The sequence below is a fragment of the Oryzias melastigma genome, linkage group LG17 (genome assembly GCF_002922805.2).
Source record: "Oryzias melastigma strain HK-1 linkage group LG17, ASM292280v2, whole genome shotgun sequence".
Classification (NCBI taxonomy): domain Eukaryota; kingdom Metazoa; phylum Chordata; class Actinopteri; order Beloniformes; family Adrianichthyidae; genus Oryzias; species Oryzias melastigma.
The window spans coordinates 32563832-32582702 of NC_050528.1; the positions used below are offsets into that span (position 1 = coordinate 32563832).

The 18871-nt window shown below is 39.2% G+C and overlaps 1 protein-coding gene across 10 annotated transcripts in view; it reads left to right on the top strand.

Moving 5' to 3' along the window:
• Positions 1 to 18871, top strand: part of LOC112151185 (partitioning defective 3 homolog) — a 327527-nt gene that overhangs the window by 229583 nt on the left and 79073 nt on the right. For 9 of the 10 annotated variants that reach the window (XM_024279951.2, XM_024279959.2, XM_036216447.1 and 6 more), the window contains 3 exons: positions 5208 to 5438; positions 6187 to 6421; positions 16363 to 16491. In XM_024279951.2, coding sequence (XP_024135719.1) covers positions 5208 to 5438; positions 6187 to 6421; positions 16363 to 16491 — 595 coding nt within the window. The remainder of the gene's footprint in view (positions 1 to 5207; positions 5439 to 6186; positions 6422 to 16362; positions 16492 to 18871) is intronic. The other variant, XM_036216449.1, reaches the window with a different exon arrangement.

Sequence of the window (18871 nt, forward strand, 5' to 3'; positions counted from 1 at the left end):
TCACTGCTCTAGAGGAGATCTGATGGAGGAATGGACCAAAACACCAACAATAGTTTGTAAAGACTTACAGAAAACATTTGACTGTCATTGCCAACAAAGGGTATATAACAAAGTATTGAGATGAACTTTTGTTATTAACCAAATGCTTATTTTACACTACAGTATTGTTTAATCAGACAGTGTGATTTTCTGGATGTCTTTTTCCACATTTTGTCTCTCATAGTTGAGGTATACCTATGATGAAAGTTACAGGCCTCTCTCATGTTTCTAAGTGGAAGAACTTGCACAATTGCTAACTCACTAAATGTTTTTTGCTTTCTGTATGCATCATTAAAGCTATGAAAGTTTACTATACCTCATCCTCCAGGTGATTTTCTCACCTTTTCCTCACTCGTTGTTCCATTTTTGTCCTGCGTTTGTCGTCTGAGTTTCGGGGTTTTGCTACTTCCTGCTCTGAAGTGACACCTCCCAGGAGATTACAGACGCCTTTTCTTCACCTGCGTTCCCACTCACCTTTTTTCCAATTATTATCCTTGCCGTGTGTGTGAAAGGTGCCATATGGGAGCACAAAAATTATGCCCGCACAACTGTTGGAATTGCTTTAGTTTAATTAAACTGTCATGTTCCTCCAGTTTTGCTGATGGTTATTTCCATCTACAGCCTCATCTTGTAACGAAATTTGCAGTCAGTCAGGAGGAATGACACGCATACGTACACGGATCCACGCGGTCGATTAGATAACAGCATCCAGGTTTGATTACAGTGTGTTTATGTCAGAACTTATTGCTTTTTGTCCCTTAGGAGACTGTTGGCGTTGGGCTGGAGCAGGTGTTTATTCCTGTCTTTCTGCTGCAGCACTTTCCTTCTCCTGTTTATTTAGGTCAGCACTTCTTTCACAATTGTGTTACAAGAGATGAACTGGTCGGCAAAATGCTCCAAGTGTTTTCAGGGATGCAGGAGTTTGCCGTGAGGCTACCATCTGGTTTGAGGGATAATAGTTTTACTGTCTGTATTTGCGGCACCTCATGCTTATAAAGTTCCACTTTCATCTTATTTTAATCTATTTCAAAAACATTTCCAGTGTTTTTTTTTTATTACGATTATGCAGTTTTTAGACAAAATCAAAAAATGTTGTTTTCTAGGACATAGTTTCTGTAGAGAAGCCAGATTTTATTAGAAAATCATCTCTGAGGAGTTGTGGGCGAAACCGAGTAAGGCTGCTCCCACTTCCCATCACCCATCTGTTTGCATCACCTTCCGCTAGCTTACAGCCCCTCACACCCCCAACCCAACTAAAGTGGTGCAACTGAAATTGTGAGCAATATTGGGGCTTTCCAGTCGTACAGTTTTGAGACAGATTCCAGCTCAGACGAGAAAAATGAAGTCGCTTGTGCACATAACATTTAATTAAAGATTTTTTTATTAACCTTCATTTAACCAGGAAATACCATTAACATTAAGAAATCTCTTTTACAGGGGAGTCCTGGCCAAGAGGCAACAACAAAACAAATTAATTACAGCTAGAAAATAACATTTCATTTAAAAACAAACACAAGTGCAATTTTTAGCTTAATGTTGTATGTATATATATAAAAAAAATCACAAGATTGTTTTAAAAACACAACTTTCATTGAAGGTGGTCTTTAAAAGTTAAAGCTCTTCTTGAAAGTGATGACAAATTGCACAAAAGGAACTTTTACTTTTAAAGAATTGTATTATCAAAAACCTCAAAAAGATAATTTTTGTTGAAGTGGGTCTTTAAAATGCATCCAGAGGGGAACAGGTCTGATCATTTTCACACCTATAAGACTTCAGAGCACCAAAGATGGTCATTATTTATGTGTAAATCAGTGCTGAGGAAACTAAAAGGGACCAAAATGACAGTCCCAGGAGGTTTTTAAAAACAATATTTAAAAAAATGAATCTCCATCTCTTGTTTTTTTCTTTAGAGAAACATTCTGTGGGACGATGGGATATGAATCCCTTGAAATCCAACTAAAACTGTATTCCACCAAAGGATTATTGCATCAGCTGCACATGGTGGTGGTAGTGTGATGGTCTGATGCAGTTTTACTACTCCAGAATCTAGAGACATTTTACATTTGATAGAGCCACAAGTTTTAATGATCTATTGGGAAACCCTGAAGAAGAATTTTACTTTCTGACCTCAGAGCTAAAATACTCTTGGGTTTTGCATCTGGATGAGAATCCAAACATATTCTCCTCTGAAAGAATCAAATAAAACTAGACTTTTATCTAACTGATGGTCTGGTTATGAATGTATTCATTTAGGCTAGAAAACCCTTCAATGTGGCTGAAATTAAGCATTTCTTTAATAAGGAACAAAGCAAAATAAAAAAAGATATTGTTATATATCATATTATTAGGAGAATTGTTGCTTCTGCAAAAAAAAAAAGACACAACCAGTTATTATTCTTCATACTTTCAAAAACACATTTTCTATTTAATATAAAAACAAAATCTGCATTAAAAATACTTTCACAACAGCAGAGTTTATCTTTGGTGAAATTTATTTTTTAGGGCTGTTTATTGTGATTGAAACTAGGAATCTAGAAGTGAGCAAACATGTTTTCATGTTGCTGTAACACAGCACATCTTTGCTGTGGTCTGCGTGTCACGCTGCTCTGTTGACCTGATGACATCTCTGGATGTCCACTTTGAGAACCGTGGTGAGTCTGGAGCATCTCCCAGCATGCTCCAGCCAAAGAACACAGCCGTGGCTGCCCGCAGTGACTCTGAGGTCAGCTTGGCTGCTGGTCGTTTGGAAGTGGCAGGAAGTGTCTCGGTCCGAGTTGTGTCACTTTGCTCCATCAGTATTTGTGCTGGAAAGAGTCTCCTTTTCTAAAAATGTCTTTGGAAAAGAGCCTGTAGTGCAGTTCTCTAGACAGTTTTGCCTCAAAATTACCAACTTACACTCAGAACTGTTTGGTTTCTTTATCTCTCACCAAACCTCATTCAACTAATGTTTTACTTTTTATTATAAATATCTAAAGGCAGCTAATTCTGATGTCAAAACAAAAATAATTTTAGCAAATGGAAACACACAGATTTTAGAATGAGATGATGAATGCGGACAGGTTGGAAGGTCGTAGACAGGGCTAAGTTGATCTGAACTGGGTTGATAATAGTAAATTGTTGCATCAGAGGGATCTGACACTTTACAGCAGGAGTCCTCAACCACCGGGCCGCTGACCGGTACTGGTCCTTGGATCAATTGGCACAGAACTGCTGAAAAAATTAATATATATGTATATATATATATATATATATATATATATATATTTTTTTTTTTTTTTCTTTGGAGTTAACAATCTTTTATTTAGAAAAAAAAAACAATTTTCTGTCAGCTACATCTTTGATCACTGTAAAGCTTAGTCAGAGGACCAGAATGACTGTCTGAACAATCTTTTATTCTGAAAAATCTTTTGGTTTTCAAAATGACGGGACTCTCTCTGTTCCATCCACCCAATCCTATGTACCCCCCCCAACCCACACCCCTGCATGGTGAAATCCTGAGGGGCTGACCGGTCTGTGGCCACAAAAAGATTGGGATTTTAAAGGATTAAAAGTTTCATTTTATAATTTTTAGTTTGATATTTTTTCTTTTTTTTAATTCAGCTTTTTTAAATACATTTTTAATTCATATTTTTTTCAACGCAAAGAAAATTGATTTTATCTGCAAAATCAACTATAGTTAAAGTTCCACCGGCCAAAATCCTACTTGATTCTTTTTAAATAAATGTTTTATGTGCATATTATTCTATTAATTCAGGGTTGTCCTAACTTTTTGCAAATGAGGTGTGAATGTATGAATCAACCAGTCAACCTGACCTTCTTTGAGCTGTTTTAATAGCATTTGTCTTTAGTGAACTATATAATCAAAATTTAATTGCAATGGGATACGTTTCATTTCTTACCATTTAAATATGTTTTTACCAAAGTCCCTGTGAATTTGTCAGGTTTTCCCACCGTTCTTTTCCAGTTAGCTTGTCGTCGTAGATAGCATGTTAGCACCTCTTCATTTTGAATATGAAAAGGAATTTTAACCAACCACAATCAAGAAATCGAACTCATAGTTTTTAGAAAGTTCTACGGGCTGCATATTATTGATTTTGGCCTCATTTCGCCCATGGGCCACACTTTGGACATGCATGCTCTAGACGACGTGTCGTACTCTGGAAAATATTACAGCCAGTCACAAATGAAAATATTGGCTGTATTATGCTGTAAAGCAGTATTTTTCAACTTAGGGTGATGTGAGAGATGGTCAGGGGTGAAAATCTCCCATTTTCACTGATCTAAAACCATTAACCATCCCAGGAAATCCAAACAGGCCTGATTCAACAATGAGTAGTTTGGAATATTAAAAATCCTAATATATTTTTTTCTTTGTGTTTATTTGATTCTATAATTGATTATTGGATAAGAGTGACTGTACCGCTGCTAAATCAGCCGTAAGCTCTGCTTTTAGAAAAGTTCACCTGCCGATCTTAATCACATGTCATCCATCTGACCAATCAGAAGTGGTTAACGTCCTCCTTGTTCTGATTGTGCTCAGTTCCAACAAGAAAGGTTGAGAAACACTGTTGTAAAGTGTAAAGTGCTGCATTTGAGAAATAAAATAGACGGAGTGTCTTATTTATATGAGAAAATCCATAAAAACGTCAAAATATTATAGCAAATTGTCAAATGTACTTATTTATGCTTTTTAGAGTAAAACTGTGCATTTGATGTGCTTTTTAGTAGAAAAGAACTTTATTTTAATTTTTTTTTTACATTCTGCCTTTATCGCTTATGAACGATCTCCATGTTGTTCAAATGTTAAAGGATTTATAACCTGTCACTTCAGTAAACCTATGGTGTATTCTTTAGAACTTTGTGTTAAAAAGGAGAAAAAATGTTTTCTGCTGATGTCCAATTGTCTTAAAACTCACATCTTAAAACATTCAGTTTAACAGAATTTAAATAATCTAAAAAAAGAGAAAAAAATGCTAACTTAACCCTTTAAGCTCCAGCGTAATTTATTAATAGATGACACTTTTCTCCTTCAAAACCTACTGGAATTACATTGATCGTCTAAATGGTTTAATAGTTACAGTATTTAAAAAATTTCCGTCTTTTCACACCATTTTCCGTGTGAGTTCTGATTGTTCTCCAGGTCCAACCTCTCTATCGTCCCCCATCAGGTTCCTCCACAAAAGATGTTGGACCGTCGCTGGGGTTGAAGAAGTCCAGCTCTCTCGAGAGCCTCCAGACCGCCGTAGCAGAGGTCACGCTCAACGGGGACCTCCCGTTCCACAGGCCCCGCCCCCGAATCATTAGGGGCCGTGGTTGCAATGAAAGCTTCCGGGCTGCCATCGACAAATCCTACGACCGGCCCGCCGCCGTGGAGGATGACGATGAGGGCATGGAGACGTGTAAGATATCAGATTTTACCACAAAAAAAAAGAAACTGCAGAAGTTTGATGAATCAACTCGTCACCAGCAGGTTTCCCGACCTGAAACCCGTCTGCCGTGTGAAACGACCCGTCAGCGGCTGCAGTGATATCACATTAAAATTCTGCCAAATGACATTAACAGAGCCGTAATAAATCCTGCGAGTGACACTGATGGCATGTCAGCTACTAAAACTCGGCGCTGCCTTTCATATTTCTGCATGGGAGTGACAGCTTTCTGACTAATGCTCAATATCTGGCGGCTGGTTTTACTGCTGCTTGTGGCGATGGCATATTGATGATTGGGATGTGACCTCGTTTACACCGCGGATATCATCAACGCCGTCGCTCTGGTGGAGGAGGAGGCGTCCTCACAGGATGCTAATCTGAGAGGTGCTTCTGGTTTTTGCGTCCCTGCATCAGGAAAAGTCACAGCATCCAAATGAAGACTTTAGAAGGGATTAGCAGTTAAGCTGAATCCAGAAGAAAAAGCTTAAGGAAATTAATACATTTGAATGATACTTTGAAACAAATGGATTAGTGTTAAAAAGTCATTTTCATTCATTATTTTTAAATGAAAAGAATCAATCCTGTTGGGTGTTAGAGAAAACGTTGGAACCAGACTTAAAAGGGAAACAAATAAATAATATACTCATTTTTTAAGACTTTTAATGCACTGATTTATTGACGGGGTTCTTCAGTCCTAATGGTTTTCGTTTGACTTCCGCAGTGGAGGAGGACACGGAGGAGAGTTCCAGGTCGGGGAGGGACTCCGTGTCCACGGTGGCAGACCAGACGCCGCTGTCCGGCACGGACAAGCCTCTGGTCAACGGCACCAACCGCACCAAAGAGGAGAAGAAAAAGGACAAGGGAGGGAAGGAGAAGAAGAAGCCGGATGGAGGGAAGGAGAAAGAAAAGGGAAAACCAAAGAAGGGCATGCTGAAGGGACTCGGGGACATGTTCAGGTACAAACACTGGTTCTGCTCGGTTCTGATCTGCAGACTGGTATATTGGGTTTGAATATCAGTTAGCACTTTGTGCCGATATTTTATAAAACCAAAGTTAGGGGCATGTAAAGAATAAAGTCTGCTGATCGACCTGAAGTCAGACCTTTAAAATAAGGGGGTCACATCCGGTCATGAAGGAGAAAAAACGGATAAGGAAGTTAAAAAAGCAAGTTTCTAGGGTATTCCTGTGGCGAGTTGTTGTTCTTCTAAGAAATGACCGCAATTGGCAATTCCATCATTAGGAGAAGAAAAGGAAACTGAAGACCGGCATAACAGAAGATCCAGAAATACAATAATAAACATTGTAATAATAATGACTGATTAGGCCACTAGATTGGATGAGGAATTTTTTGCAACTGAGAAAGAAAAAACAAGAACAAAAATGAACCTACGTATAACAAGTTGACCATAGTTATTTTGCTATTATTTTGCTAAAGTGGTCCAGTCCACTTGAGATCAGACGGGTTGAGTGCGGCCCCTGAACCAAAATGAGTTTGACACCCCTGCTTTAAAGCCTCAAGCAATTTGTGCTTCAGATGTGTCCAGTTTCAGTGTTACGTCAATGCACAGACGCGATCAGAGGTCCTGAAGCTCATTTTTTAGTGCCGAGTTCGATATGTCGTTCAGGCAGCAAGCAGCACATTTTAGGTGTCGTGGCGTGGTGTGTCCAGAGTACAAACATCTGAACTTTGGTGAAGAATCTGTGACTCATCAACCAGAGACTCTGAGAGACTAGAAACAATTTCTAGCCGAAAGCGGAATTTTGGCCACTTTAGCCGGTTACGTAAGTGGAAATTCCCTAAACTTTAGAAAAACCTTTAAAAAATGATATTTTTTCTATCAGCTTTTAAGCTTTTAAATGTGAATAAACTGTAACTGTCTACTAGTTTAGTGTGCAAGATGAGCTTCAAATGGGACAGAGAACGTTCATCGTTTTATGTCTTTCTAGTCAATCTTAACAATTGTTCAAATTTGTGTAACTACACCTGTTTTCCTGCGGAGAAAACGCCGGAGAAATGCAGTTTTATTCTCTGTTCATCAGCTGATCACATAAAGGACTTATGGTATCAGTAAGGAAAAAAAAGGTAGAAAGCTGAAAATGAGGGATCAGCTCCAGGACTTCCCGCTAATGATTTTGGGTGCAAATGATGTTTTTTTTGCGGCCGGCTCCAGCAGGGGGAGGGACTTCTGACTATTGATTTTCAAGCGCCATATTCTTTTTCTGTTGCCAGATTCTCTTGAGAACTCTTTGGCTCATGATGCGTTCAATCAGGAAGTGGAGTCCAAAACGACGTGGAGGAGAAGCTGATCCTCCTGAACTTTAAGATATTTCTCCTGTTTGCTTTAGACATAAATACAAAAATCCTCTAATTTTGTTCTTATTTTTGTGATTTCTCTGCTCTAATCTGTCATATATGGATGTATGGTTCGGGGCCCTTTAGTGTCCCCAGCTCGTCATTTTTCAGTGTTTCTCCAACCGCTGGTCTGGGGGGTCGCTTGAAAAAAACTACATACACTCACTTTGAATCTTTCTGGTTTGTGTATTTTCTGAATTTGAAGGAAGTTTTTTTGGAAAACTGGATTCTGTTCACCAGAATTCGCCAGAATCCACCGGTACCAAACCCTCAGGAGGTGGTGCCGGATGTGGAACCAGTACCAGGTTAGGGTTAGGGTACTGGTCTGGTCTGCGTCCTGAGGGTTGTGGACCCCTGATTTAATGGGAACAGCCAGCACATCAAAAAACGACGAGTTGGGACACCCAGGACGTCAAAAAGTGACATGGAGAGGTCCCGGACCATACGTCCAAATATGACAAGTTGTGAGTGAGAATGCGTCGAGGTTCACAGAGCGGTCTACAACCTTTAATTCCCTCTACCAGTTTGGCCGTTTTTTGCCCACAGACAGCCTGAATCCACCCATATGGACAGTTGTGACTAAGGTTCTCCTCCCAAACAAGCTTTTATCTACATAATCTGTATTCAGCCTTGCTCAGGCTGCGCCGTGTCCCCCGTCACCGGTGATGGCTTTCTAACAGCGGGGTGAAAACACGTTAACCGCTGGACGCGTCACACACAAAGGGCGAGGAACTGATGGGGAAACGATCTGTGGACAAAAGAAGACAGAATAGATCTGTTTGACCTGTCAGTTCAGACAGCAGCTTCGGTTCTGGGAAACTGTCCTGTTTAATCAAACTATAGTTCACTTTTCTTTCAAGGTTGTTTTCCCAACAGGATATAAAAGCCCAAACTTTTTGTTCCCAAACTTCTTAGGTACCAGGAAGTTCCAAAGAACCAAAAACAACTGGAGGCAGGTTGTGGATGGGCGCTTCAGTTTTTTTCTCCATTACTGTATTTCCATGTCTCCTCCAAATGTAGGTGAAGAGAAGGAAAAACAGTGAAGAAGAAAAAAAGAGTTGAGAGCAGGGATAAACGGATGAGCAGAGAGGAAGCAGCGAGTGAGAGACAGACAGATCAGCTGGAACTGAGCACTCCTGCTCTGCAGGGAAGAAGCCAGCAGGGCTCTGTGTCAAACTGATGGGATCAATTCCGATCACTGCAGTTTTCATTTTGGGAAGCCTCTTGGAGAGGACATTTGAAGCTGCACAGACACACTGTGTTGTTATCCCTGTGCCGGAAAAAAACATACACAAGATTTGTGTTTCACTCTTAAGCTTACAGATGAGCATACATGTTACAACTAGTATTTAATTAAATGATACAAATTGACAAAAATCATTTAAGCTTCGAAATAGAATCAGTTTGTATTCTCACAGAGAAAATTTGAGCTCCTTGAAGATCACAGAAAAGGCTGTGAAACACATTTAGCCCTGATATGAAATATCATCATTGATTCAGGAGCTCTTTATCTTTCCAACATCAATGCTTTTAACCCTGATTACCATGGTTACCAAGCAGACAAGAGAGGATACACAAGTCTTCATACAATGTTTTTAACTCTCAGATAAAGGAGAACTGTCAATAGATTCATGCCAAACCCGACCAGCATAGTTTCATTTTCTCCTGCAACATCCAGTCCGTCCCTCCTTTGCTACCAACGGAACACAGAAGAAAAGGAGGCCGCTCTGATTGGCTCGACATTGGTCATTAAAACTCGGCCTGAGTATTTTGCTTACCCAGATATTTCATGTCTTGTTTTTTTTTCTGAATTGTTAGGACCAGATTATGTTTTCAATTCTTCTTTTGATAATTTGAACCCCACCACATAATCAAAAACTTACCAAAATTTTGCATCCACCAAGTAACTGCTGAAGATGAACTTCGGACATAGTGAATAACTCCGCCCCAATAAATGATGACATCATAGCAGTCCAAAAAATAAATAAATGAGTGGACAAAATCTGTTATCAGGCTCCATTTTTTTTTTATAGTCAAAATCTGCTAACAAAATCAAACTTTGCATGCCGGGGATGTTCAAAGGAAGTTCTGAAATTATTATGGGATGGCCCCATGACCTATGGCTTGGTGGCCATTTTGTTGGAAAATGTGAAATTTACAGATTTTCAGAATTTTCCACATTTTGAAAAAGGAAAAAAACAAAAAAGAAGAAAAAACAACCCCCTTGCTTAAGTCTACAACCACAACCAGAGTTTTGTTGACCTTTAACCTTGAAATTCCCCCCAAAATAATCTTTAGTGCCTTTTAAACTCTCTTCTCTGAGTTTTGATCCAGCGCCTCCTAACTCATTGATCATCGTTGGAACGCTACTGGGGGAAAAAAATGTTGGAATTTAAAATGATAGATTTTGACTGGTGTTAGTGTTATAAACTCCCAAAAGTGGCGTTCCACTTTTGCCCATACAGTTTTTTGTTTTTTTTTACTTAATGTTATGAAGCTTTAATCCATGAATTCGTGGCTCAAGCCGAGTGAAAGGACATAACATGGACATATTCAGAATGTGGGTGTGGTTAAAAAAAAAAAACCCTGTTGCTAAGGAAATCCAAAAAAAATACTTTTACAGATTCTTCTAAAAATACAGTTGACCTGTTTGTCCCCCCCAGAGAACCAAAACTTAAAATGGTTGCTATGGACATAAACAAACAGAAAAGCCGCTATTTTGGAAAAAAAAAATGTTTTTTTATTTATGAGACTCAGATGAAGAGAGTGAGGGGTGCGTATCAGCAGGTCAGCCAGTGAGGGAGGATCAAAAGGAGGAATTATGAGCGAGGGTGGGTAACACCTGCTGGGCAATACAATCTTTTTACATCTGTTTCATTTACTAAAATTTAAACTGCCATCACAAAATTGTAGGTGTGGCCTATAAATGTCAGAAACAAACAAATCACAAAGCCGTTGTAATTGTTTCTGGGATTTTATGAAACTGTTTGCCTTTTTTTTTTCTTTAATGTTGTTGTTGTTGTGTGCTCTCAGAATGTGCCACAAAATGAAAATCAGCCAAATTTCCGGAGCAGCATTAATGGAAAAATCCCAAAGAAAAACAGGTCCATTTAACACCCACATTGTGTGTTTGACAGGTGATACGTGGGAGCTGCAGTTTAGCAAACACCCCAGCAGTGAGCGTTTAGCAGCAAACATGTTACTCCAAAAAAAAAAAAAAGCCTCGGGGTTTGCACTCGTGTCAGTGTCGGATTGTCAGGATGAAATGGCATGCAAATGTTTGTCCCAAACCACTGAGGGTGGATGTGCAATGGGGGGAGGGGGGTCGCGCTTTTTGAAAAATGTAAAAGTGTTTCTTTGTCACTCTATCAAAGATCCCAAGAGCGGCTCCGCGGCGCGTCGTGATGAGCGCCGTGTGTTTGAGTGGGTGAACACTTCAGCAGAAGTGTCGGGGAGTTCGTGCTTTGATGTGCGCTGGTGTGTGTGTGTGTGTGTGGAGGGGGGGTTCCAGGAAGCATACTTTGTGTGTCTGTGTGCGTGCACGTGAAAGCAGCCTGACCCTCTCATGTCTCGGAGGCCTCACACCCAAACCCAATCAAAGCATCATTACCATCAAGTCCTGCCAACAGCGCTGGCTGCCAACTGTCCCTCACTCTCTGATCATCACTTGGACTCAGAAGCAGCACCCCGCTCTGTTAGCCTGGCATCTGCTAACACGCTCGTTGCCCAGATATTGGAGGCTTGCTCTAATTTCGCAGTGCCTTTCATGTGTGTGCACTTGTTGTGTTTTGAATTCATGAACAAGCAAACATAAATGAAATTTATTGGGTAACAGGCAGGAACCACAGGGTGTCCATTTTCACTTCAGTTAAATCCTCTTTGTCTGTGATTGGAAGCAGTTTTAACACTAGAATCCAACTTCATTTTGATGAAGAAGAGAAGCTCCAACAAAACATCACTTATTACTAAATTCTCCTAAAGTAGAAGAAAGCTGACCTCAGACATATTTAAGATAATTCACTTAAACCTTATCTTTTTTTAATCTCTATGTACTTTTAAGTAAATAAACTTGTAATTGTATTGTGTATATGCCTAGTACTATTCTAAAATGTATTTTCTTCTATTTTTAATGATTTTCCTTACCCATGTTGTTCAGTTGAACTGCTTATTGGCTATTAAGCATATATATGTCCTTCTAATGGTTCATAGATAAAAACATAGTTAAATGGTTAAATTATTACAAATAAAATTGAACATTTTCGAGAAGATGGATTTCCTGTTGCTGGTAATAAACCCCTAAAGTAATGCACAGGGTATTCATATTTAACACGATTCACACACTTTGTAGAAAGCACAGAATAGACGAGTTGGACATTGTTGAGCAAAGTAAGAATTAAGTGAGGAAGAAGAGGATGAGGGGCAGAAAGGCGGTTGGTCCAGACAACATTCTTATGGAGGTATGGAAGTGTTCAGCAGAGGTAGCAGTAGAGTTTCTGATTGAACAGTTGGAGAGTGAGAGGATGTCTGGGGAATGTAGAAATGTTCTGCTGTCCATTTTTCTAACATTGTGAAAACTACAGTGGGAAAAAAGCTGATGAGTTGCACAGTGGAGTTATGGGAAAAAGTTGTTGAGGTGAACACTTGAGAGCAACAGTTATGTTTCATGCAAAGAGAACCACAGATCCAATGTTTGCTTTGAGGATGTTTCTGGAGAATAACAGAGAAGATCAGAAAGAGCTGTGCTAGGATACAGAGAGAAGAGCTGTAGTATGGAAGAAGAAGTCTGGAGTGACAGAGAAAAACGTCGGAGTAACTCGTTAGATGAGGAATGTAAGACAGTGATGAGATGTTCTGCAGGTCTGACAGGACTTCAAAGTAGAGGAAGTGGAAGTTTGCCAAGGATCAGCTTTGAGCTCCTTCTTGTTTGGTTATGGACACATGAAGTTAGACAGGAATCTCTGTGGATCATGATGTTTGCAGATGACATTGTGATCTATAATGATTGTAGAGAGCAGGTCTCATCTAGAGATGTGGAAGTTTGATGAGCTGCAGCAAGACAAAGTATCTGTGTGTAAATGAGAGGAACTCAAGTTTCAGGTGTGATGTGTGACCAGAGTGGGATCAAGAATGAAAGAAGATGTGTAGACGGCTGTGGTGAGGACAGCCATGTTGTTGGTTTAGAGACTCTGATGCAGATACTGGATGTGTCCGAGATATTGAGGTTCTCTTTGGGAGTGACTAGGATGGATAGGATCAGGAAGGAATCCATCAGAGGTACAGGTAGATCAGGGGTCTTAAACTGGCAGCCCGCTTGCCATTTGTGGCCCCCAAGTTGATATTTTGCGGCCCCTGCCTTAGTATGAAAGTTAGATGTCTACTAAGCATTATCTTCTGTGTTCATGCTTCTTTGGTCGCTTTGTATTTGCTTTGTGAAGTTTCAGCTTTATGCCCAAAACTTTGCATTTGCTATTGTCGTTGGATCTGGTCATCAGAAAAGTTCTTAGCAACAGTTGCTAGCATCGTTAGCTCCTGTTGTTTCATAGGACATGCAGAAGATATTGCTCAGTAGTTCATAGACATGAACAAATGCTCTATAAACTTGTTCAGTAGAGAGACAATGGACCAAAGACATAGACAGTGGACACAAAAACAGATTTTTGGCACAAATGGAACCCTTGTGGCCCAATCTGCCTTCAGTGGCCCAGAGGCTAATTGGGTTTGAGAACCCTGTGGTGGCTGTTCTGGAGATAAATGCAGGGAAGCAGATTGAGATGTTTGGACACATTCAGAGGAGGAACGGTGATGATGTGGGTAAAAGGATGAAGGATGGAGCCACTAGGATAGAGGAAGACAAAAGAGGAGGTTCATGGATGTAGTCAAGGAGGTATTGCCATCAGCGAGGAGGATGCAGAGGAGATGTTTTTCTGTTTTTTATTGTTTTAATTAGTTGAAGATATGCAGAAAAAGTCTTCATAACCTGCAACCAAATTTTCCTCAGGGATTTCCAGGATGAAGCAGAAATAACTTTGCTTCAATTATTATATTAACAAAAAACTAAGAATATTAAGGAGTCCAGTGTCATGATTAATACTCTATCTAGTTTTATTGTTTCATCATAAATCTTAGTGTGTCTGTGTGTGTGTACATGCATGTATGGCTGCAATGTTTTTTAAAGTGTTGTTAATGAAAGTTAGTGGTTTGGAGAGGGAAACTGTCAACAGTCCCCTCCCGTGATAGATCACTCCTGCTCTCAGCATCAACTCCAGGCTGTCACTCCACGCCATTCCAGACGGCTGCAGTTAGATTAATCGGGTAATGGGCCTTCATCGCTTCTCTCTCTTCAGGCGGCCGTTTCTCCATCTTTTTGCTTTTCTTCAGTTTGTTCCCTAATGGCCTTCTTGTCAGAAGAAATTGTGGAAAAATGGTGCATTTCTTCTGAAAATCCCCTCACCCTGTGGAGTTCAGGCGTTCTGGAGGGGCTTTATGAACCTGCTGTTGTTTGCTACGGAGCTCAAGGCAGAACATGCACAAAAATTCAGTTTCCACACATAAACAATCTGTGGCCACTAATGTATATTTTAAGAGTAGTTTGTTCTTTACTTTGAAAAAAAGTTCCGACTGGTGTGATGAGAGCAGTAGAGACCTTTGAGGTCATCATTTTTAATATAAAACTAACAAAAAAAGTTAAGATGCTGTTATAAACCGCTGCTGCTGTATTGTTAGCCAAAGATGGAACAAATAAGGTCACTGGATGTAGCTACTACAAGACATTTTGTTGAAGTGTACATCTTTATTTTAAATATTGGTGTCCTGTTTCAATGGGAAAGTAAAAAAACACGTTTTGCAATACCTAAAAAATGTATAATAACCCCAAAGTTATTTGAACCTACATTTTCTACAAGATTTCTGTAAAAAATTGGAAATACCCATTCAGTTTGCTTTACTGTTAATGATCATTTGGTTGTTTTCTTGCAAGTTGTAAGTTTTACTTTTTTGTCAGAAGCGAAAATTACAGTAGAGATAAATAGTGGGGATGCAATGATGTCATCAGTAACTGCCCACTAGCCTAAGTGGAAGGCTCAATGGCGGAATTAAGCACAAATCAATGCGAATTTGGGGAATTTCGACAGCAGAACGGCCCATAGGTCTTGTAACCTATCAGCAAAAATTACAACATGAATTAGTATAAATTAAATTAAATATTTGGCAATGACATTACCTAAACTTCGCAAGTTCTACATGACCTTTGACAAAATGATCTAGGCACACTTGTAGATTAGTCGGAATGGCTTGAGTCCTGTCCTGTCAATTCATCTCATTCTGTGATGTCTTTTACAATCCATCTGTAAAATCTCTGAAAATGAAGCTGGAACACAGCAGATAGGCTGGGGCGGGACTCACAAGTTTGTTATATTTCATATTTTTTGGATTAGTTTAATCTTTCCTGTGTTTAAAAAGAAAAAAAGCTTGTAGTTGATCGCTGTTTTCCTGTCATTGAAAATGTTCCTTCATTTTATTGATTTAATTCATGTTTTATTTCTACTATCTGAGGTGGAGAGTCCTAAAAAGATTTGTTTTGGTTGTATTTATTTAGATTAGTTGTACAAGAAATGCTGAAAACAGACATTTTGCCCTATTTAATGTGTTTGTTAACCGTCATTGAATTAATTTTTGTGTGTTCACTTTCTTTTTTCTGCTGTTTTCTTTGGAAAAACAACGTCTCAGAGAGACTCATTTTTGCTTCCCCCCTTTTTCTTCCATCCTTATTGATCTTTTTTCTTTGCTTTCCAATGTTTGACACATTTGTCCGCATTTTTACAGATGTATTTATTTAGCTTGCTTTACAAATATTTCACTGACTGCTCTCCCTTTGTTTGCATTTGTTTGTGTTCCTGTATTCATTTCCGTGCAGACAGCATGTTAGCTTTTCTTTAATTTGTCGCCTTTTTTTTGTGTGTGTGGAGAAAATATTCCGGCAGTTTGCTGCCTTTGTCTTTTATCCTCAAACACTTCACTTTGGGGGTTTCACTTCTCCGCTTTTCCTTTGATCCCATGACTTTCAGCAAAGTTGCTTTGTATTCTACGGTTAAGCTTATGTTTCATTCAGTGAGTTTTTATAACGGGCGCAGAGCTCTTTGGGCTGCTGGCGGTTGTCTCTCCGCAGACCAATTTCCCTGTGAATAATCACGCAGGTTCATTGTGGAAACGGCGGTTTGGTGCCGAAGTCATTTCTTCAACAAGCTGCACTGTTATACCCGCTCAATCAAGCTGAGATATCTGTGCCATTGCTCCTGTTTCATTAGGCCCCACTGCCTCCCTATGAATACAATTACTGCACCTGCACCGCCCCAACTTTAAATGAGCTGAGGTTCAATTCAAAAGAAAAGGGAACGTTTCAGTGCTTCATTTGAGGTGTGATTAACTGCTAAGCTCTGTTTCTTTGATGTGAGTCCAGCCTGAGTTACAGGGTAACGTCACCTTTGTTCATCTTTAAGTCATTAGCTTCCATCGACGATGTTAGTGACTTACGCTTTTGGGCTCCAGGTTTGGAAAATATCGCAAGGATGAGCGACCGGGAGAGAAGGTGGATCGGAAAGGCTCCAACAAATGGAAACCCGAGGAGATGCAGGCGTCAGACGAAGAGACGATGAAGATGAGGCTGGAGCAGGAAAGGTACGCATGTTCAACATTTACCTTATCGTGAAGCTAAACTATGCCGTGGATGAACTTTTTATGTTTTTTTTTTTGAAGAGACCTAGACTGAGTGACTCCTCCCCATTGGCATTCCAAACAGGAAGTACCTGCTGGCTCCAAGAAACCAAAATTCAATAGACTTTTATAGAGAAATAAACAGCTATTACTCAGTCATTCTATTTGTCAGAATAACCATTCCTACTCTGGTACAATTCTTAACATGATATTGACATTTATTTGACAAGATTTTTTCTTTATTGCAAGTTATTAATTCATCAGATGCCTAAATAAAAGCATGTGTTGCTTTCTGCTCAACCTATGTCAAACATTTGAAGACATTGACACATATGGTGGAGTCTGGTGGGGGGGGTGTCAGGAAGGATGTAAAAATCCTTGCCAAGCCACCTGTGCAAATCAGGCCAATCACTGTTTAGTGTGGTCGTCCATATCGCCAAAAAATAAAAAAATGGCGGCTGATAAACTTCACGTTGTCCAAGCTGATGTCATCTATTTTCTGTGGGTGACATCACTGTAACTCGATCTAGTCCTCGCTCGTTGTCATTGGTTCATGAGCTATAAAGTGGCATTTTTAACTGATCCTTTCAAAAACGGGGCAAACTGTTGTTGAGTTCATGTAATGAAAATGTACCAAAAAGTATGAGGTGTAATAGCAAACTATAAAATACAGTGATAGTAAAAATGCTGAAAATTCAGAAATTACCCTCAAAACTGACGGAAACCTCAAGCTAATTTTAAGTCCCATGACCCCTGGGTTAGTTATTTAAACTAGTCCAAAAGGTCACCATGACGACCAACAAAAACTTTCTGATTAATCATCTGAGGAGCCGAAAAATCCCTCGAAAAATAAATTAAATAGAAATAGAAAGACGGAAACAGTAAAGCTGCAGCTCCAGTCACACTTGCGCAGGCTGCAGGCAGGGGAGGCATGGGCCGTCAGTGCCCATCTCAGTGCTTTCTCATGTGTCTGAACAGGAAATTCTTAAATTCACTATTTTTTCACCAAAGAAACATCAAAACTTACACGAAAAACAGTAATCATAGAACAGCTATGTCTAAAAATTGAATCTGATCAAATCGGATCATTCAAAATGAACCATTATGGATTATGAGTCGCATTAGCAACCACAAATCATGATACTAATAGAGTTGCTCTTAAAATGAATCATTACACACCTAACAAAAACATGAAAAAACGTCAATGAATTACTGCAGACCCATCTATGTGATTTACACAAAAAAATATACGTTTGTCTGCATAATTAGCAAACAAAAGGCACATAAAAACAGTTTAGAATGACAGTATTATATAGTGATCATCAAAATATTGCTCTTTTGGAGAAAAAAAATACACTTTTAAAGCATAAACATTTTGCCTAATCACACAAAACTTCATAGATACCATTGGTTTACATGTGTCATGCCAAAGCCCCTTTGCAGATGTAACCCAGTTTGTAATTGAGGCCACTTATAAAGGGATTTAAAAGAAAACGGTTTGTGGAGGCCAATGCAATTGTTTCTTGAGAATTCTGCAACCAGGGTATTTATGGAGCCAGCTTTCCACATGGAGCCATTGTTATCCTAGAACAGGAAAGAGTAGCTCTCTGAAGGATTGTTGATATTGTTTTCATCTCAAAAATCCAGTCACGCCCTGGGCAGCATGTGCCTGTCATGCATAAATAATGAGTAAGGGGGGGAGAAAAACATTCCTTCAGCTTTACTGTTATCATATCCTAAACTAAAAGAAAAAAAATCTAATTTTAATTTCTTTTCAGTAAATGTTAGATGTGCTCTCTGCCAGCGTTTTGAAAGGCAGCCATTTATAAATGTCAAGGCTATTACAAGTCTGCCAACTAATTAATACCCGTGCACTTGATGTACGGCATGAGTCATTACTTCTCTCAGTGGCTCCTTGTGAAATTCTTGTTGTTGTCCTCTGCAAATGACACAAAAATACAACCGCTTCGTCGTTACTTTTAATTACTATTATGCTAACAGACATCAATATAAGATAATGTGGTTGTTACCACAGATATCATTAGGAGAAAGGTCTAATGGTTTGCTTGTCTTTATAGTTTTTTGAGTTTAGCTGTATTTTTGCACATTTTTGAATATAAAATATATCAATAAGCATCATTTCAACTGGTTGTTTACATGTGATAGTAGACATACAGCTACTTTTTAAACTGCTTTTATGCTCTTTGTCTAAAGAGCTGTCATTATTTGTGATATAAAAAATATACCATATTTTCTGCACTGTTGGGAGCACTGGAATGAAAGGTGCACTATGCTAGTTCCCAACCTTCTTAGTATTGTGTAAAGAAAACAAAAGTCAGACACC